This window comes from Thalassophryne amazonica, chromosome 4 (assembly GCF_902500255.1).
Source record: "Thalassophryne amazonica chromosome 4, fThaAma1.1, whole genome shotgun sequence".
In the NCBI taxonomy this organism is placed as follows: Eukaryota; Metazoa; Chordata; class Actinopteri; order Batrachoidiformes; family Batrachoididae; genus Thalassophryne; species Thalassophryne amazonica.
Genome location: NC_047106.1, coordinates 89,885,770 through 89,905,363, shown reverse-complemented (window position 1 = coordinate 89,905,363; position 19,594 = coordinate 89,885,770). Strand labels below are relative to the sequence as shown.

Genomic DNA, 19,594 nt, shown 5'->3' with positions numbered 1-19,594 from the left:
TCGCAGTCCACACCAAACGCCAACTCAGCAGACAGGGTATCCGTCCCAGGAAAATGGCTGCAAAAGAGATCAGACTGATGGTTAAGGTTCAGCAGAGAAGTAATTACCTGAATGGTAGCTGATTTCTCGGCGGGGAGGTGGAGTTGCAGTCCGGCCTTTATGGTGGTGGTGATGAGTAGTGGATGAGTGACAGCTGGTACGGATGATGAGTGACAGCTGTCACTCCCGGTCGCTCCGACGCCCTCTCGTGCTTGAAGCCCGCATTTCAAGCAGGGCACCATCTTGTGGTGGTGGGCCAGCAGTACCTCCTCTTCAGCGGCCCACACAACAGGACCCCCCCCTCAACCAGGCTTGTCCGGGTGACGGGTGTAGAAGTCAGCCAGGAGGGCCGGGTCCAGGATGAAGCTCCTCTTCACCCAGGAGCGCTCTTCAGGGCCATAACCCTCCCAGTCCACCAGATACTGGAACCCCCGGCCCTTTCGATGGACGTCCAGGAGCCGGCGTACCGTCCACGCGGGCTCCCCGTCGATGATCCGGGCAGGAGGCGGCGCTGGTCCCGGGGCACACAGTGGTGAGGTATGGCAGGGCTTGAGTCTTGACACATGAAAAACGGGGTGTATCCGCAGTGAAGCTGAAGCTGCCAGCTTCACTGCGGCGAGACTGAGGACTTTTAGTATGGGAAATGGTCCGATGTACCTGTCCTTCAGCTTGTGGGATTCCACCTGCAGGGGGATGTCCTTAGTGGATAGCCAGACCTCCTGCCCGGGCTGGTATGCAGGGGCTGGGGAGCGCCGGCGGTCTGCATGGGCCTTAGCCCTCGTCCGGGCTCTGAGCAGGGCAGAGCGGGCAGTACGCCACACCCAACGGCACTTCCTCAGATGGGCCTGGACCGAGGGCACCCCGACCTCTCCCTCCACTAGCGGAAACAATGGGGGCTGGTACCCCAAACACACCTCAAACGGGGAGAGGCCGGTGGCAGATGAGACTTGGCTATTATGAGCATACTCGATCCAGGCCAGATGGTCACTCCAGGCCGTCGGGTGCGCGGAGGTCACGCAGCGGAGGGCCTGCTCCAGTTCCTGGTTCGTCCGCTCTGCCTGCCCGTTCATCTGGGGGTGGTACCCAGACGAGAGACTGACGGTGGCCCCCAGTTCCCTGCAGAAACTCCTCCAGACCTGGGAGGAGAACTGAGGACCACGATCTGAGACAATGTCTGATGGAATCCCATGCAGACGCACGACGTGGTGGACCAGGAGGTCTACAGTCTCCTGGGCCGTCGGGAGCTTCGGGAGGGCCACAAAGTGGGCCGCCTTGGAGAACCGGTCCACTGTCGTGAGGATGGAAGTCATGCCCTGGGACGGCGGGAGGCCCGTGACAAAGTCCAGGCCAATATGAGACCAGGGGCGACGAGGCACGGGCAGAGGCTGGAGGAGGCCTTGGGCCTTGTGGTGGTCGGCTTTACCCCTGGCACAGGTGGTGCAGGCCTGGACATACTCCCGGACGTCGGCTTCCATAGACGCCCACCAGAAGCGCTGCCGGACCACTGCCACGGTCCTTCGCACCCCTGGATGACAGGAGAGCTTGGAACCGTGACAGAAGTCAAGGACCGCAGCCCTGGCCTCTGGTGGGACGTACAACTTGTCCTTCGGACCTGTCCCCGGGTCCGGGCTCCGTGTCAGGGCCTCCCGGACGGTCTTCTCCACGTCCCAGGTAAGGGTGGCCACGACAGTGGACTCGGGGATGATGGTGTCAGGGGGGTCTGACGGCTCGGTCTTGACCTCCTCTTCATGCACCCGGGACAGGGCGTCAGATCGTTGGTTTTTTGTCCCGGGGCGGTAGGTGATCCGGAAGTCAAAAGCCCGAAGAACAGCGACCAGCGGGCTTGCCTGGGGTTCAGACGCTTCGCGGTCCGGATGTACTCCAGGTTCCGATGGTCCGTGAAAACCGTAAATGGTACCGATGCTCCCTCCAACAGGTGTCTCCACTCCTCAAGAGCCTCCTTCACTGCAAGAAGTTCCCGATTGCCGACGTCATAGTTCCGTTCAGCTGGGGTCAACCTGCGGGAAAAGTAGGCACATGGATGGAGAACCTTGTCGGACTCCCCGCTCTGGGATAGCACGGCTCCTATCTCTGAGTCAGAGGCGTCCACTTCAACTACGAACTGGCGATTGGGATCGGGATGCACCAGAACTGGTGCAGTTGAGAACCGGCGTTTCAACTCCCTAAACGCGGCTTCGCACCGATCCGACCAGGTGAAGGGGACTTTTGTGGAGGTCAAGGCTGTCAGGGGGCTAACTACCTGACTGTAGCCCTAGATGAACCTCCGGTAGAAATTTGCAAAACCGAGGAACTGTTGTAGTTTCCTACGGTTCGTTGGTTGGGGCCAATCTCTCACCGCCGCAACCTTGGCCGGATCAGGGGCGACGGAGTTGGAGGAGATTATGAACCCCAGGAAAGACAAAGAAGTGTGGTGAAACTCACACTTCTCGCCCTTCACAAACAGCCGGTTCTCCAACAACCACTGTAGGACCTGACGTACATGCTTGACATGGGTCTCAGGATCCAGAGAAAAGATGAGTATATCGTCTAGATATACGAAGACAAACCGATGCAGGAAGTCCCGCAAGACATCATTAACCAATGCTTGGAACGTCGCGGGCGCATTGGTGAGGCCGAACGGCATGACCAGGTACTCAAAGTGACCTAACGGGGTGTTAAATGCCGTCTTCCACTCGTCTCCCTCCCGGATCCGAACCAGGTGATAAGCATTCCTAAGATCCAATTTCATGAAAATTTGGGCTCCATGCAGGGGCGTGAACACTGAATCCAACAGAGGTAACGGGTATCGGTTGCGAACCGTGATCTCGTTCAGCCCTCTGTAATCAATGCATGGACGGAGTCCGCCGTCCTTCTTGCCCACAAAAAAGAAACCAGCACCCATCTGGGAGGTGGAGTTCCGGATCAACCCGGCAGCTAACGAGTCCCGGATGTAGGTCTCCATTGATTCGCGTTCCGGACATGAGAGGTTGTACAGCCTGCTGGACGGGTACTCAGCGCCCGGTATCAAATCAATGGCACAATCGTACGGACGGTGTGGGGGCAGCGTGAGTGCCAGATCCTTGCTGAAGACGTCAGCAAGGTCGTGGTACTCGGCTGGCACCGCCGCCAGATTGGGGGGGACTAAAACCTCCTCCTTAGCTGTCACACCGGGTGGAACCGAGGATCCTAAACACTCCCAGTGGCAGGTTTCGCTCCACTGAACCACAACCCCAGACGGCCAATCAATCCGGGGATTGTGTTTTAGTACCCATGGAAAACCCAAAATCACTCGGGAGGTTGAAGGTGTTACATAAAACACAATCTCCTCCCTGTGATTCCCAGACACCACCAATGTCACTGGCTGTGTCTGGTGTGTGATTAGTGGAAGAAGGGTGCCATCTAGTGCCCGCACCGACAATGGTGACGGTAAGGCCACTAGAGGGAGCCCAACCTCCTTTGCCCATCTGCTATCCAGCAGATTTCCCTCCGACCCCGTGTCTACCAGTGCTGGGGCGTGAAGGGTTAAATCCTCACTCAGGATCGTGACTGGGATTCGTGCAGATTTACGGGGTCTCCCCGCGTGGGTATTGTGACCCACCCTTAGCCCAGTCTCTAAGGACGAGTGCTGCTGTTTTGATCGTTTGGGGCATTCTCTCTGTGTGTGCTCAGTAGAGCTGCAGAGAAAACACTCTCCATGGATCAGCCTCCTTTGTCTCTGATCTGATCGTTTTTTGGCCCTGCTCGTTTCCATAGCAATGTCAGCGGGGGGAGCTGTTGTCACGTGGAGAGCCCTGGCAGTGGAGCGTGGGGAAGTCGGCTCCCTTTCGGACCCGGGAGGAAGAGGGATGGCTTGTGCCTGACCACGCCCTTCGCCTCGCTCCCGTCGGTGTTCTGTTAATCGGTTGTCTAACCGTATAACCAGGTCGATAAGCCCATCTAAATCCCGCGGCTCGTCCTTCGTCACCAGGTGCTCCTTAAGGACCAGAGACAGTCCGTTTACAAAGGCGGAGCAGAGCGCAACAGCATTCCAGCCGGCTCGCGCTGCCGCGACGCAGAAGTCGACTGCATACTTCGCTGTGCTCCGACGCCCCTGCCGTATTGACAGCAGCACGCTTGAAGCGGTCTCGCCTCTATGAGGGTGGTCAAACACCTGTCGGAACTCCCTCACAAACTCAGTGTAAATTGTTAGGAGCCGTGAATTCTGCTCCCAGAGCGCCGTAGCCCAGGCGCGTGCCTCTCCTCGAAGCAAATTTATAACGTAAGCCACCCAGCTAGCGTCTGACGCGTACATGACGGGACGCTGTGAAAAGACGAGCGAGCACTGCATCAAGAAGTCCGCGCACGTCTCCACACAGCCTCCGTACGGCTCCGGAGGGCTTATGTATGGTTCAGGGGAAGGTGGGGGGGTTCGTTGAACGACCAGCGGAATGTCTGTCTCTGGCACACGGTCAGCAGGAGGTGGTACTGCAGCAGCACCCTGAGCATGCGCTTCCACCTGGGCGGTGAGAGCCTCCATCCTACGATTGAGAATAATGCTCTGCTCGGTAACTAAGTCCAACCAAGCGGTAAAGGCGGTTAAGATGTGCTGCAGCTCACCCAACATGCCTCCTGCTGGTGCCTGTGCACCTCGCTCTTCCATTGGCTGTTCAAGCGATGGTTGACGCCCCTCGGGATCCATGACGCTGGCCGAGAAATCCTGTTGTGAAAGTGTCGTGACACGGACCCACAACAGGGGGCGTTAATGAACGGACAATGGATAAGCCAAAAGTAACAATTTAATGTTGTGAATCGCACAACGAAGTACAGACAATAACAATATGGTGGAATGCCAATTATACACAAGGTGACGTGTGGGCAGGCTCAACGATAGAAGACGTCTGGCGAGAGAAGAGCCGATCCCACACAGCTTCCACCACCAACGGAGCTGAAGAACACCGGAGCCGCCAAGCCCTGCGCCCCAGGTGGCCGCTGTCTTCAGCAGTCAGACCCGGTACTGCTGGCAGAGAACAGAGACAGTACTGATGAGTGTGAGTTCGCACACTCAGTAATCCCACAGTCTGTATACAGTTAGGAGGAAAAACCTCCACCTCCAATCACACACTTGTGCAGCTCCCGAGATAACCACTTATCTGGGTGGGGTGGGAGGCGAAGCCGTCGCAGTCCACACCAAACGCCAACTCAGCAGACAGGGTATCCGTCCCAGGAAAACGGCTGCAAAAGAGATCAGATTGATGCTCGGGTTAAAGTTCAGCAGAGAAGTAATTATCTGAATGGTAGCTGATTTCTCGGCGGGGAGGTGGAGTTGCAGTCCGGCCTTTATGGTGGTGGTGATGAGTAGTGGATGAGTGACAGCTGGTACGGATGATGAGTGACAGCTGTCACTCCCGGTCGCTCCGACGCCCTCTCGTGCTTGAAGCCCGCACTTCAAGCAGGGCGCCATCTTGTGGTGGTGGGCCAGCAGTACCTCCTCTTCAGCGGCCCACACAACAGATAACCCGTAAGCTGGAGAGGAAATGGCGTCTCACTAATTTAGAAGATCTTCATTTAGCCTGGAAAAAGAGTCTGTTGCTCTATAAAAAGCCCTCCGTAAAGCTAGGGCATCTTACTATTCATCACTAATTGAAGAAAATAAGAACAACCCGAGGTTTCTTTTCAGCACTGTAGCCAGGCTGACAAAGAGTCAGAGGTCTATTGAGCCGAGTATTCCTTTAACTTTAACTAGTAATGACTTCATGACTTTCTTTGCAAATAAAATTTTAACTATTAGAGAAAAAATTATTCATAACCATTCCAAAGACATATCTTTATGTTCGGCTGATTTCAGTAATGCTGGTATTTGGTTAGACTCTTTCTCTCCGATTGTTCTGTCTGAGTTACTTTCATTAGTCACTTCCTCCAAACCATCAAAATGTCTATTACAACCCCTGGCAAAAATTATGGAATCACCGGCCTCTGAGGATGTTCATTCTGTTGTTTAATTTTGTAGAAAAAAAGCAGATCACACACATGACACAAAACTAAAGTCATTTCAAATGGCAATTTTCTAGCTTTAAGAAACACTATAAGAAATCAAGAAAGAAAGATTGTGGCAGTCAGTAACGGTTACTTTTTTAGACCAAGCAGAGGAAAAAATATGGACTCACTCAATTCTGAGGAATAAATTATGGAATCACCCTGTAAATTTCCATCCCCAAAACTAACACCTGCATCAAATCACATCTGCTCATTGACATTGACCCTATGTCATGACATTGACCCTATGTGTCTTTTTGCAAGGAATGTTTTCACAGTTTTTGCTCTATGGCAAGATGCATTATCATCTTGAAAAATGATTTCATCATCCCCAAACATCAGAAAAGTGTCCAAAATATCAACGTAAACTTGTGCATTTATTGATGATGTAATGACAGCCATCTCCCCAGTGCCTTTACCTGACATGCAGCCCCATATCATCAATGACTGTGGAAATTTACATGTTCTCTTCAGGCAGTCATCTTTATAAATCTCATTGGAATGGCACCAAACAAAAGTTCCAACATCATCACCTTGCCCAATGCAGATTTGAGATTCATCACTGAATATGACTTTCATCCAGTCCTCCACAGTCCACGATTGCTTTTCCTTAGCCCATTGTAAGCTTGTTTTTTCTGTTTAGGTGTTAATGATGGCTTTAGTTTAGCTTTTCTGTATGTAAATCCCATTTCCTTTAGGCGGTTTCTTACAGTTCGGTCACAGACGTTGACTCCAGTTTCCTCCCATTCGTTCCTCATTTGTTTTGTTGTGCATTTTCGATTTTTGAGACATATTGCTTTAAGTTTTCTGTCTTGACGCTTTGATGTCTTCCTTGGTCTACCAGTATGTTTGCCTTTAACAACCTTCCCATGTTGTTTGTTTTTGGTCCAGAGTTTAGACACAGCTGACTGTGAACAACCAACATCTTTCGCAACATTGCGTGATGATTTACCCTCTTTTAAGAGTTTGATAATCCTCTCCTTTGTTTCAATTGACATCTCTCGTGTTGGAGCCATGATTCATGTCAGTCCACTTGGTGCAACAGCTCTCCAAGGTGTGATCACTTCTTTTTAGATGCAGACTAACAAGCAGATGTGATTTGATGCAGGTGTTAGTTTTGGGGATGAAAATTTACAGGGTGATTCCATAATTTATTCCTCAGAATTGAGTGAGTCCATATTTTTTTTCCTCTGCTTGGTCTAAAAAAGTAACCGTTACTGACTGCCACAATCTTTTTTTCTTGATTTCTTATAGTGTTTCTTAAAGCCAGAAAGTTGCCATTTGAAATGACTTTAGTTTTGTGTCATGTCATGTGTCATGATCTGCTTTTTTTCTACAAAATTAAACAACTGAATGAACATCCTCCGAGGCCGGTGATTCCATAATTATTGCCAGGGGTTGTAGACCCCATTCCTACCAGGCTGCTCAAGGAAGCCCTACCATTAATTAATGCTTCGATCTTAAATATGATCAATCTAAATTATTCGTTGGCTATGTACCACAGGCTTTTAAGGTGGCAGTAATTAAACCATTACTTAAAAAGCCATCACTTGACCCAGCTATCTTAGTTAATTATAGGCCAATCTCCAAACCTCCTTTTCTCTCAAAAATTCTTGAAAGGATAGTTGTAAAACAGCTAACTGATCATCTGCAGAGGAATGGTCTATTTGAAGAGTTTCAGTCAGGTTTCAGAATTCATCATAGTACAGAAACAGCATTAGTGAAGGTTACAAATGATCTTCTTATGGCCTCAGACAGTGGACTCATCTCTGTGCTCGTCCTGTTAGACCTCAGTGCAGCTTTTCATACTGTTGACCATAAAATTTTATTACAGAGATTAGAGCATGCCATAGGTATTAAAGGCACTGCACTGCAGTGGTTTGAATCATATTTATCTAATAGATTACAATTTGTTCATGTAAATGGGGAATCTTCTTCATGGACTAAGGTTAATTATGGAGTTCCACAAGGTTCTGTGCTAGGACCGATTTTATTCACTTTATACATGCTTCCCTTAGGCAGTATTATTAGAAAGCATTGCTTAAATTTTCATTGTTATGCAGATGATACCCAGCTTTATCTATCCATGAAGCCAGAGGACACACACCAATTAGTTAAACTGCAGGAATGTCTTTCAGACATAAAAACGTGGATGACCTCTAATTTCCTGCTTTTAAATTCAGATAAAAATGAAGTTATTGTACTTGGCCCCACAAATTTTAGAAACATGGTGTCTAACCAGATCCTTACTCTGGATGGCATTACCCTGACCTCCAGTAATACTGTAAGAAATCTTGGAGTCAGTTTTCATCAGGATATGTCCTTCAATGCGCATATTAAGCAAATATGTAGGACTGCTTTTTTGCATTTGCGCAATATCTCTAAAATTAGAAAGGTCTTGTCTCAGAGTGATGCTGAAAAACTAATTAATGCATTTATTTCTTCTAGGCTGGACTATTGTAATTCATTATTATCAGGTTGTCCTAAAAGTTCTCTGAAAAGCCTTCAGTTAATTCAAAATGCTGCAGCTAGAGTACTGACAGGGACTAGAAAGAGAGAGCATATTTCACCCATATTGGCTTCTCTTCATTGGCTCCCTGTTAATTCCAGAATGGAATTTAAAATTCTTCTTCTTACTTATAAGGTTTTGAATAATCAGGTCCCATCTTATCTTAGGGACCTCATAGTACCATATCACCCCAATAGAGTGCTTCGCTCTCAGACTGCAGGCTTACTTGTAGTTCCTAGGGTTTGTAAGAGTAGAATGGGAGGCAGAGCCTTCAGCTTTCAGGCTCCTCTCCTGTGGAACCAGCTCCCAATTCGGATTAGGGAGACAGACACCCTCTCTACTTTTAAGATTAAGCTTAAAACTTTCCTTTTTGCTAAAGCTTATAGTTAGGGCTGGATCAGGTGACCCTGAACCATCCCTTAGTTATGCTGCTATAGACTTAGACTGCTGGCGGGTTTCCCATGATGCACTGAGTGTTTCTTTTTATTCACCTCTTTTTGCTCTGTATGCACCACTCTGCATTTAATCATTAGTGATTGATCTCTGCTCCCCTCCACAGCATGTCTTTTTCCTGATTCTCTCCCTCAGCCCCAACCAGTCCCAGCAGAAGACTGCCCCTCCCTGAGCCTGGTTCTGCTGGAGGTTTCTTCCTGTTAAAAGGGAGTTTTTCCTTCCCACTGTCACCAAGTGCTTGCTCATAGGGAGTCGTTTTGACCGTTGGGGTTTTTCTGTAATTATTGTATGGCTTTTGCCTTACAATATAAAGTGCCTTGGGGCAACTGTTTGTTGTGATTTGGTGCTATATAAATAAAATTGATTTGATCTGATTTAACGACGTTGCTCAATTCATGCACACTGATCTGACGTTGGCAGCATGGTGGCTTAGTTGTTAGCACTGTTGCCTCACAGCAACAAGGTCATAGGCTCGATTCCCACCTGTGGCCTTTCTGTGTGGAGTTTTCATGTTCTCCCTGTGTTTTTGTGCGTTTGTTCTGGGTACTTTCCTCCCACATACTACAAAGACGTGCAGGTTAGGTGGATTGGAAACTTTAAATTGTCCGTAGGTGTGCATGTGGGTGTGACTGCTTGTCTATTTGTGGCCCTGCAACAGACTGGTGTCCTGTCCAGGGTGTACCCCACCTCATGCCCTATGACTGCCAGGATAGACTACAGCCCCCAGTGACCTTTAATTGAAGATGGTGAAGATGAGTGAGTGATCTAATGTCAGTGCATTTGTGTGCAGTGCACTTGACAGTGACATCTGTCGTCTGCCAGAATCAAGCCGTTTTCTTTCCCTTTAATTGGGGAATGAAATGGTGAAAAGAAACCAAAGACATATCTCCAAGTCTCGGGGTGTAGCAATGAAATCCAGACCAAATTTGGTCAGAAATGGTTGCAAATTGTCAGCATGATGAATTTCAAATATGATTATTCAGCAACTTTTCGTCTTTTCTTTTAGTTTACTTTCAATGTACAGATATCCCAAATCTGTAATAAAGGATAAAAGCTAATTCACTGAAAATCTATTCAGTGAATAAGCTTTTATCCTTACAAAGTCATGGGAGAGCAGCACTATTAACCCATTTTCCTTTGTTTGATCATATCAGAGTAACATCATGTTCAGACTTCTCACGTTATGTAGGGAGAGAATGTTTTGACAGTCTGACTGTTCTTACTGCAGTCACAGTTCATAGCACATTATACAATAATGCTTTAGAATATGGACATTTCTGATAGAGGGAATAATGAGATCCTTTTTAACCCAACAGAGGCAATCACTTTCAGGTCTGGTGGTACTTTTCAAAAAAGTGTGTCATACATCGAAACAAATACACATAAGTGCATACAGTATTTTGTGCAATGTCATTAAGTTTGCATTGCATGCATAAACAGAAACAAATTATACATGCACTCAAAAATGAGCACAGCAGCCACACAAAACTGAAAGAAGTGATTGAATTCTGGGGACGGATTAAACAATTATGCATTGTGCTGCATCAGTTAGGTGTTTAATAAATTGCAGTCTCAAATTACAATCAGCATTTGACAATTTAATATTTTGTCTTGTACTTCATTGTCATTTCTTAGTGATGGGTGCTAAGATTTTCACTTGCTGTATGTTTTAGCAGAGACCAATAATTACCCTGTGGATCGGCTTAAACAGGTGTGTTTCTTTAGAAAAGAAAATTCAAAAACAGCCAGACAGACTTCCTTCAAATTTGGTGGGAATGTTACTCGGACAGATATCTGGAGGTAATTATATTTTGGTCAAAGGTCAAGGAAAACATGATCTGAAAATGATCTTTTCTATATGGCTCAACAACCAAGGCTGGATGAAACATACAGTATATTGGTCAGCAAAACTATTTGTGTTTGATTAGTATGAATGACTTCAATATGAGTCAGACAGAAGTCACATGATGAAGGCATACATTAAATTTGAATTGATTAGTTAGAACTTTATTGATCCCTTGGGAAGACTCCCTCAGGGGAATTGAGGTTCCAGTAGCATTGTGTAGCAGCACATAGGGTAAGAAGCACACAGAGTATAGAAAAAGCTTGAATCTTCGACTGGACTGGGTTGCTTGACGCGAGGACGTTTCGCTTCAAATCGCAGAAGCTTCCTCAGCTAAAATTCTTGCTCTGGTGGTCTGACTTCTGTCTTGACTCTTGTAGAGAAGAATAATCAAGAAGTCACAAAAGCTGGAGTTTTAAACCTAACCAGACCCCTCCTACCGAGAGGCAGACTGCTATAGGCCAGTGACTAAACAATAGCTCTAATTAGCACCTATTGTGCTCTAGTTAGCACCCTCCTAATGACAGGGCAGCTGTCCCTCTTAATGATGGAAGGGACCCTCTCCTGATGGCTCCCTTGACGACTCTGCTGATGACGTGAATGACTCATTACCATGAACAAAAGACTGAAACTGCTTTGACCTGAGTACCCCATTGTAAACAGGGAATGAAGCGTGTCTAGACCCCCTCCCCGGTTAAGGCTGTGTTTCAACTATTTCACAAAGAATGCCTCCTTGACCCCTCTCTCAACCATTTCTTCTCTCTGGCTAATATTTTAACTTCCTTGTCCTCAAACGTGTGGTTACTGTCTTTAAGGTGGAGATGAACCGCAGACTGAGGTCCACTGGCGCCCTCTCTGCGGTGCTGGTATAGCCTTTTGTGTAAAGGTTGCTTCGTTTCACCTATGTAGTGTTCGTTACAGTTTTCCTGACATCTGATAGAATACACTACATTGCTCTGTTTGTAACTAGGGATCATGTCCTTAGGGTGAACTAATTTCTGTCTCAAGGTGTTAACCGGTTTAAAGTAAACTGGGATTTTGTGCTGTCTGAAGATCCTCTGTAGTTTTTCCCCTACTCCTGCTAAATAAGGGAGAGACACTCCTCTTCTTCTTGTCTCCGTCTCCTGTCTATCTGGTCTCTTTGTTCTCTGGGACTTCTGCACTTTGTCCAGGGACCATCGTGGGTACCCACATACTGTGAGGGCTTTCCGGACACGTTGTTGTTCTTTAGCACTTCCCTCTGCAGTTGTGGGCACCTGTAGGGCTCTGTGTTGAAGCGTCCTGATCACCCCGAGCTTATGTTCAAGGGGGTGGTTTGAGCCAAAGAGCAGATATTGGTCGGTGTGAGTTGGTTTTCTGTAAACCCCTGTCTGGAGCTGCCTGTTCTCTCCAATTGTAACATCACAGTCCAAGAAGGCTAAATGGTTGTTTCTGGCATCCTCACGTGTGAACTTGATATTGGCGTCCACCGAGTTGATGTGTTCTGTAAAGTCCTCAACTTGCTGTTGCTTGATTTTAACCCATGTGTCATCAACATATCTGAACCAGTGACTGGGAGAGATGCCTATGAAAGATGTCAAGGCCGTCTTCTCCACTCGCTCCATGTACAGATTGGCCACAATGGGGGATACCGGAGACCCCATCGCACTGGGGTCTCCGGGTGAACCCTAACCCTAAGGACATGATCCCTAGTTACAAACAGAGCAATGTAGTGTATTCTATCAGATGTCAGGAAAACTGTAACGAACACTACATAGGTGAAACGAAGCAACCTTTACACAAAAGGTTATACCAGCACCGCAGAGAGGGCGCCAGTGGACCTCAGTCTGCGGTTCATCTCCACCTTAAAGACAGTAACCACACATTTGAGGACAAGGATGTTAAAATATTAGCCAGAGAGAAGAAATGGTTTGAGAGAGGGTCAAGGAGGCATTCTTTGTAAAACGTTTGAAACCCAGCCTTAACCGGGGAGGGGGTCTGAGACACGCTTTATCCCCTGTTTACAATGGGATACTCAGGTCAAAGGAGTTTCAGTCTTTTGTTCATGGTAATGAGTCATTCACGTCATCAAGGGAGCCATCAGAAAGGCATCCATCCCATCATTAGAGGGACAGCTGTCCTGTCATTAGGTGTGCTAACTAGAGCACAATAGTTGCTAATTAGAGCTGTTGTTTAGTCACTAGCCTATAGCAGTCTGCCTCTCAGTAGGAGAGGTCTGGTTAGGTTTAAAACTCCAGCTTTTGTTGGCTTCTGTTTTATTCTTCTCTACAAGAGTCAGACAGAAGTCAGACTTCCAGAGCAAGAATTTTAGCTGAGGAAGCTTCTGCGATTTGAAGCGAAACGTCCTCGCGTCAAGCAACTCAGTCCAGTCGAAGATTCAAGCTCCTCTACTATGGAAACCACCTGGACAACTGAGAGCCTACACAGAAAGACTACATTAAATTTCATAGGCATCTGTATTTTAATTTCAGCCTATAATTTTAAAAAGGTGACTGCACACCCAAGTCCACATCCAAGCAGAAATTATTTATTTCAAGATGCAGTAAAGAAATAATCAAACAAAGCCATATGTTGGAAATCAATGGGAGATCTCCCATCATTGATTCCTGGCACCCTGGTTAATATATTGACTAAAAAACAATTGGATACCCATTCAGGGCATGCTGTAGTGAGTAATCTATGATAACTCTGACACTACAGACTGTTGTAAGCCATCATTTTTAATTTATTTTCATTTATATAGCACCAAATCACAGCAAAGCTGCCTCAAGGCACTTCACACAAGTAAGGTCTAACCTTACCAACCCCTAGAGCAAGCACACAGGTGACAGTGGTAAGGAAAAACTCCCTCTGATGATTTGAGGAAGAAACCTCAAGCAGACCAGACTCAAAGGGGTGACCTTCTGCTTGGACCATTCCACTGACACACTTGACAATACAAATATACAGTTAATTTTGGAAGTCCATGCTGGTGTACAGGACAGGAGGCTTGCAGAAGAAAACACCCACTCCCACATCTGGTTGGAGCTGCACCTCAAACAGAGAGAAAAACACAAAATCAAGTGGCAGAAAGACAACAAATAAGGTATAATTTGTCAGCATTAAGCAACAAGAAAAACAGAAGAAATACTAAGGTGATTGCCAGCCACTAGCCCGAGGCCTTAAGAGAGCTCCTAAGGTGCCAAACTGGTAAGAGTAGGGAGGAGGACTTTTAAGAAGCCTAAGAGTGTTTTGAGCAGAGAAGCTGGTGAAAAAGACAGGAAGGAGAGATATTCTCCTTGGATGACAGTGAGTCAGTAACACACTACCCACTTGATCTACATATTATGTTAATTCACTGTCTTATTATATTTATACATTGTTTCAGTTCTTGTTATCATATACACTTAATATTATCATTATTTTTAATATTATTTTCTTTTATTATTAACATTTGATTTTAAATGGACCACAATGGAAAAAAAGTGTTTTCACTTTCTTGTGTCATGCATTTATTGTTAACATATTTAGAATTACACTATATACTCACAAAGAATGTACTATATAAACTCCAGTCCCTATGTCAGTATGCTAGCCATACGAAAGGGGAAAATAAGTGAGTCTTAAGTCTGGACTTGAAAGTCTCAACAGAAACTGACTGTTTTATTGATGCAGGGAGATCATTCCACGAAACAGGTGCACAATAAGAGAAAGCTCTGTGACCCGCAGACTTCATCAAGGTTTCTAAAATATTCCGAAAATTGTGAAATTGTGACCCATTGTGATCCACAAAAGTGGAAAGTTTCCTATCTGTGTACCTATCTGCACAGATTGTAATCTGTGCAGATAGGTAGATGGATTTTTTTTTTATTTTTTTTTTAAGGAAAAAGCAGCTAGATAGAAAAATTAAACTGACAGGGTGATTTTTAGAACAAAATCAAACAATTGCAGGGTGGTAACAAAGGTGTGAAACAGTAGCAAGGAGTTCCACAAAAGCCAGTGTTTTAGTGTCGGACTCAATAAAATGAATGCGAAAGCTCTTTTGCTCAAGTTGCAAGAAAAGGAGTCACCCTTTCATAAATGTACAATTAATATAAAAGTTGTGGACTTAAGTCCAAACCTAGTCAAAAAAATAAATAGGGCTCCAAAAAATAAAGCGCTGTAAAGCTTCGTAAAACTAAAAGCAAAGGAGTCAAGAGTTCAGAAATGGGCAGGTCTTAGGTGTGAAATGTTTGTGTGCTGGAGTCCCACCACAAACAAATTTTCAGTGTTTAAGTTTAACTGTAAGATTGGAGGTAAAATGGATTACAAATAGACTTTCACAAATGGTTAAATGATCCCAGAGCTGAACTTTTGCATTGCAAGAGGCGCAAAGATAACACAGGACTTGAAATCACATAAAGTTCAAATTGACATCAAAATGTAAAAAAAAAGAAAAAAAAACCTGACTCAAATTTTGACCACGTGAAAATCAAATAATGACTTGCATCCCACTCGGGTCATATTTCTGGAGTAGCCCAGGTCATAAAATTGACAAGTTAATGCAGCGGCTGACGCTTTGACACTCAAGAGGGTCAATCATTTTGTATTGGAGTCAAAAAATTTTAAGTAGTTTTGAAACACGTTGCTAAACTCTAAAGATCACATCCCAAACATTTCTGACTCCCCTTGAATGCACCACAGTCCGGGCCCATGCACATTCACACAGTCCACTCTTGTACTCATGCTGTGCAGGCGAGAGGAACTGATGAAAACAAAAATAACTTGCCACGCAGGCCAGTCCCCGGCGTGCCATACGGAATCCACCAATTATCCACTTTGAGTGGGGGAGGTTATGGTCTAGTGGTTAAGGTGTTGGGCTTGAGTCCAGAAGATCATGGGTTCAAATCCCTGCCTGACTGGAAAATCACTAAGGGCCCTTGGGCAAGGCCTTTAATCCCCTATTAATCCCCTCAGCCTGGTATGGCAGCACCCTGACATCGGGGTGAATGTGAGGCATAATTGTAAAGTGCTTTGAGCGTCTGATACAGATGGAAAAGCGCTATATAAATGCAGTCCATTTGAGTGCGTTGGAATGTCTCTAGCCACTAGGCGATGCGTGGATACGTCACGACGAACCTCGCTGCTACAGCAAACCTCGGCACAGAACACACAAACACTGTGTAGATGGTAAAACACAGCCATGGCCAGTGCGTGGAAACAGGATACTTGGTTGACGTCTTGGAATCTGCTGTATCTCTCCTCCACTCGTCTCAGTGGTGTCTCCACCGCTCCAGGCACAGCTGCGCCTCCAGCCACTCTGAATGCACCCGTCTTCCCACTTGAGGTCATCGGGCTTTCCCGTCTCACCATCCAGCATTCCTACCCGCTCTCAGCCGCGGTGACTCAGTGTCTCCTCTGTCTATTCGCCCACCAACAGTGTGGCGACCACTGCCGAGCTCATGTCCGGGGTAAGCATTCTCTGTGCGGAGTCGAAACTACTCTCACTCCGCTCAGTCTCCCAAGCGACAGAGTGAAAGTGTTCTCTCCTCGACAGAGCCTCCCCCTTCGAAGCGCCTCGTCTCCACTTCCGTGTCCTGCTCTTCAGTCAGCGTCAAGCACCGAAACACCGCCTCACTCATACACTCCACCAATCACTCCATGCCACATGCCCTCAAACCAGCCAATCAAAACCCATCAGCTGGTACACGTGCAGTTCATTTCACAGTGACTCTCCTGATCCCAATCTTTCAATCAGACTGTATTGCTGATAGCAGAAACACAATTAACCCGGTGCAACATCTTACATTAATGCAAATATATGATTTACATCAATCAGGAAAAGATACACACAGTTCCTTCCTTCCTAACTCTGATTTTACACTGGGCTACATCTTATATCCCTTGACTAATGTTTGTCTTCTCTGTCATGTCGCTCTTCCCACAGATACAAAGTTGGCATGGAAAATGAGACTGTGGAACAAGTAAGCATCCCCGTAGAGGAGGCCATAATGCATAATGGAGGTGGCCAGCCTATAGCCCTTTCTCATCCTCAGCAGGAGGCAGCCATCTTGACCAACTTGAAGAAGTTCGAGAACCACATTAGTGAACCACACTGCTTTTCCCACCTTCCCAAACGCTCCACTGTAGAGCTGGAGTTCATCGACCTCTCTTACACCATACACGAAGGACCGTGTTGGGGGAGGAGAGGTAGCACAAGTTAGCCAACCTTCTAAACACACTCCTCAAACATCCATCTAAATGTGACAGTGCAGTTACTGAACAGCAACGCACTAAGGCTGTAGGTGGTAGTTCGGGAACAAATTAAACAATCTTGCTACTGTTGATTATTTTTGGATTTTGGTTTTGGGAATTTTGGGCAGTGGTGTCCAAAGACATTCCAGAAACCACAGGGAGGTTGCAGGTTTTCTTTGCAATCACTGTCTCCACCAGGTGATTTCACTAAAAACCGATTTCATCTACTAGTGATGATGATTAGTGAAATTACGTGGTTTAGTCAGTGGTTGCAAAGAAAACCTGCAACTGCTTGACATTTTCTGAAATGTCTTTGGACACCACTGATGCAGGATAATGCTGCCTCACTTGTTTCCAGGTTTCAAAGCCTTACTGAAGTGCCTTTCTGGGAGGTTCTGCAGCCAGGAGCTAATAGGAATTATGGGTCCCTCAGGGGCTGGGAAGTCCACCTTGATGAACATTCTAGCTGGTTACAGGTGAGACAGTAAAGACATCAAACCATGACCATAAACCCAGAGCTGTTTTTCTTCCACTCAGTGTGAAGCAGCACACTGCATGTGTCCTTAAGTGTAGGACACATGCATTGATATTATGTGGCAGCACAAAGTGATTGTGCCATAAAACAGCGAAAACCTGGTCTTAAGCAAGTATGACAATTCAAAAAGCTTGACACCAAAAAATAACTTCTGTTTCTGCAGTCCACCGGAATAACTTTGCAACTGTTTTCCACTGGAGGGTAATACTATGAAAGGAGTGGGGGTAAGCAGCTGGAAGGCTCATCTCTAATAAACAGAACTACTGGAGAGCTCCAAGGGTCTTGTGTTTGGTGGATGGTGACTGGTGCTGTACTGAAGGATTGTCCACTGCACAGCTGTGCCCAGGCCCAAATCCTAGTGCGCCTTGATAAAGTGGCGACATGACGAGTCGAAAAAAAAAAAAAAACACGGTCACATGACTCATGGTGCCATCTTGGATTCAAAATTACATTCGCTGTTAATGTGTCTGCATGTAAATCCAGCTATTTTATTTATTAATTCACTGAAAATGCAGGGTTACTGTGCATTTGGAGGCACAAATAGATACAGCAAGGGCTTCAAGATGTACAGATTCCCTTCAGATCCGAACAGAAGAAAAATTTGGGAAAATAACGTCAGCCGTGTGGGATGGAAGCGGCTTCATCATCAAAGCATCAAATTTATTGTTCAGTCCCATGTACAGTAAAACTCACCTAAACAGTCATAGTATAAACTAGATATTCGCAGTCACTGGGCAAAAAAAGTCCCAGAGTTTTTGTATTGTTTTCCATGTAATAAACACCATATACACAGATTTTGTACAACAGATTTTTCGCTCACATTGGATAAAATGTTCCATCAGATCGCAATGTATTTCCATTAAACCCCTCGCATGTGGGACCGGAGTCATTTCTGTGATTAAAAGCCCGACTGTTTGAGGCACACGTCAGGCTGCAGCAGGCTGCAGGCTGCACGCCTTTTACATTTTGATAATGGATCAAATACATTTGGCAGAAAAAAAATTTCAGAGTAAATTTTGACCCGGTCATTAAATGAGGCACAGGTCCCAATTCTAGATTCCCGTAGATGCTCGGCACCTCCTGACTGTAACTAATCCGTTACATACATATCGCTCACATCGGATAAATGTCCCGTCCGATCACAATGTTTTTCCATTTAAAAACCCTGAGCAGTCTGAACGTGCAGAGGTACAAATTAAAGTTCAACTCTGACACTCAGCAATTTGAGGAACATGGGACCGGAGTCATTTCTGTGATTAAAAGTCCAACTCTTTATTTTTTCAAACCATGTTCAGACTGGGACCTGAAGTCTGACCTGTTAAATCAGACACACATTTTCTGCTTTCAATCCTTCGCCTGCCATCATATTATAATAGTTTTTACAGTGCGCACTGATTACAAATGGATAAGAAAAGTCTGCAAATTTACAGCACAAAGTCGATAAAGGAGGATAATGTTCGGCTTACCTTTGATTTGGAGGTGATGACTGCAGAAAGAAAAGCTTGTTGAGGGTCAGATTAGTCCAGAATAAAGCATAATCCAGAGATGGAGATCTTAAAAACTGTCATGCACGTCATTGCATGACACAGAGTTACAGAGCTGCAGCTGCATAAATCAGGCTTTAAATTAATAGAATAAATCACCATGATTTGTAAATTTATGTAAACTTGAAAGCTTAACTATTTTTATATTTATTGTACGTGGATGTGTTGCTGTTTGTGCTCAAATGATTTTAAAAAATGTTGAAAACATTAAAGGTTCATTCAGTAGTTCAGTTGGAACCAAAATGGTGCCATGTTCTGAGTTGATGCCACTCTGTCTAATCAAGGCACTCTACCAAATCCTAGACAGCTCCTGCAGGTGGGCACCTACAACATCCTTTCCCTGAACAAGGACGACCGTCTTCCACTGCTATTAAGACAACTCAGAGTACTTCACATTGCAGTGGCTGTCCTGTCTGAGAACTCAGATATCTCATTGTGTTTATACA

At 45.9% G+C, this 19,594-nt stretch overlaps 1 protein-coding gene across 2 annotated transcripts in view; it reads left to right on the top strand.

The window, feature by feature from the left end:
* LOC117508472 (ATP-binding cassette sub-family G member 4-like) overlaps positions 1 to 19,594 on the top strand; it is a 61,532-nt gene that overhangs the window by 5,509 nt on the left and 36,429 nt on the right. Inside the window, exons 2-3 of one of the 2 annotated variants that reach the window (XM_034168246.1) lie at positions 16,762 to 17,024; positions 17,428 to 17,545. In XM_034168246.1, coding sequence (XP_034024137.1) covers positions 16,775 to 17,024; positions 17,428 to 17,545 — 368 coding nt within the window. In that variant the 5' untranslated portion in view covers positions 16,762 to 16,774. The remainder of the gene's footprint in view (positions 1 to 16,761; positions 17,025 to 17,427; positions 17,546 to 19,594) is intronic. The other variant, XM_034168247.1, reaches the window with a different exon arrangement.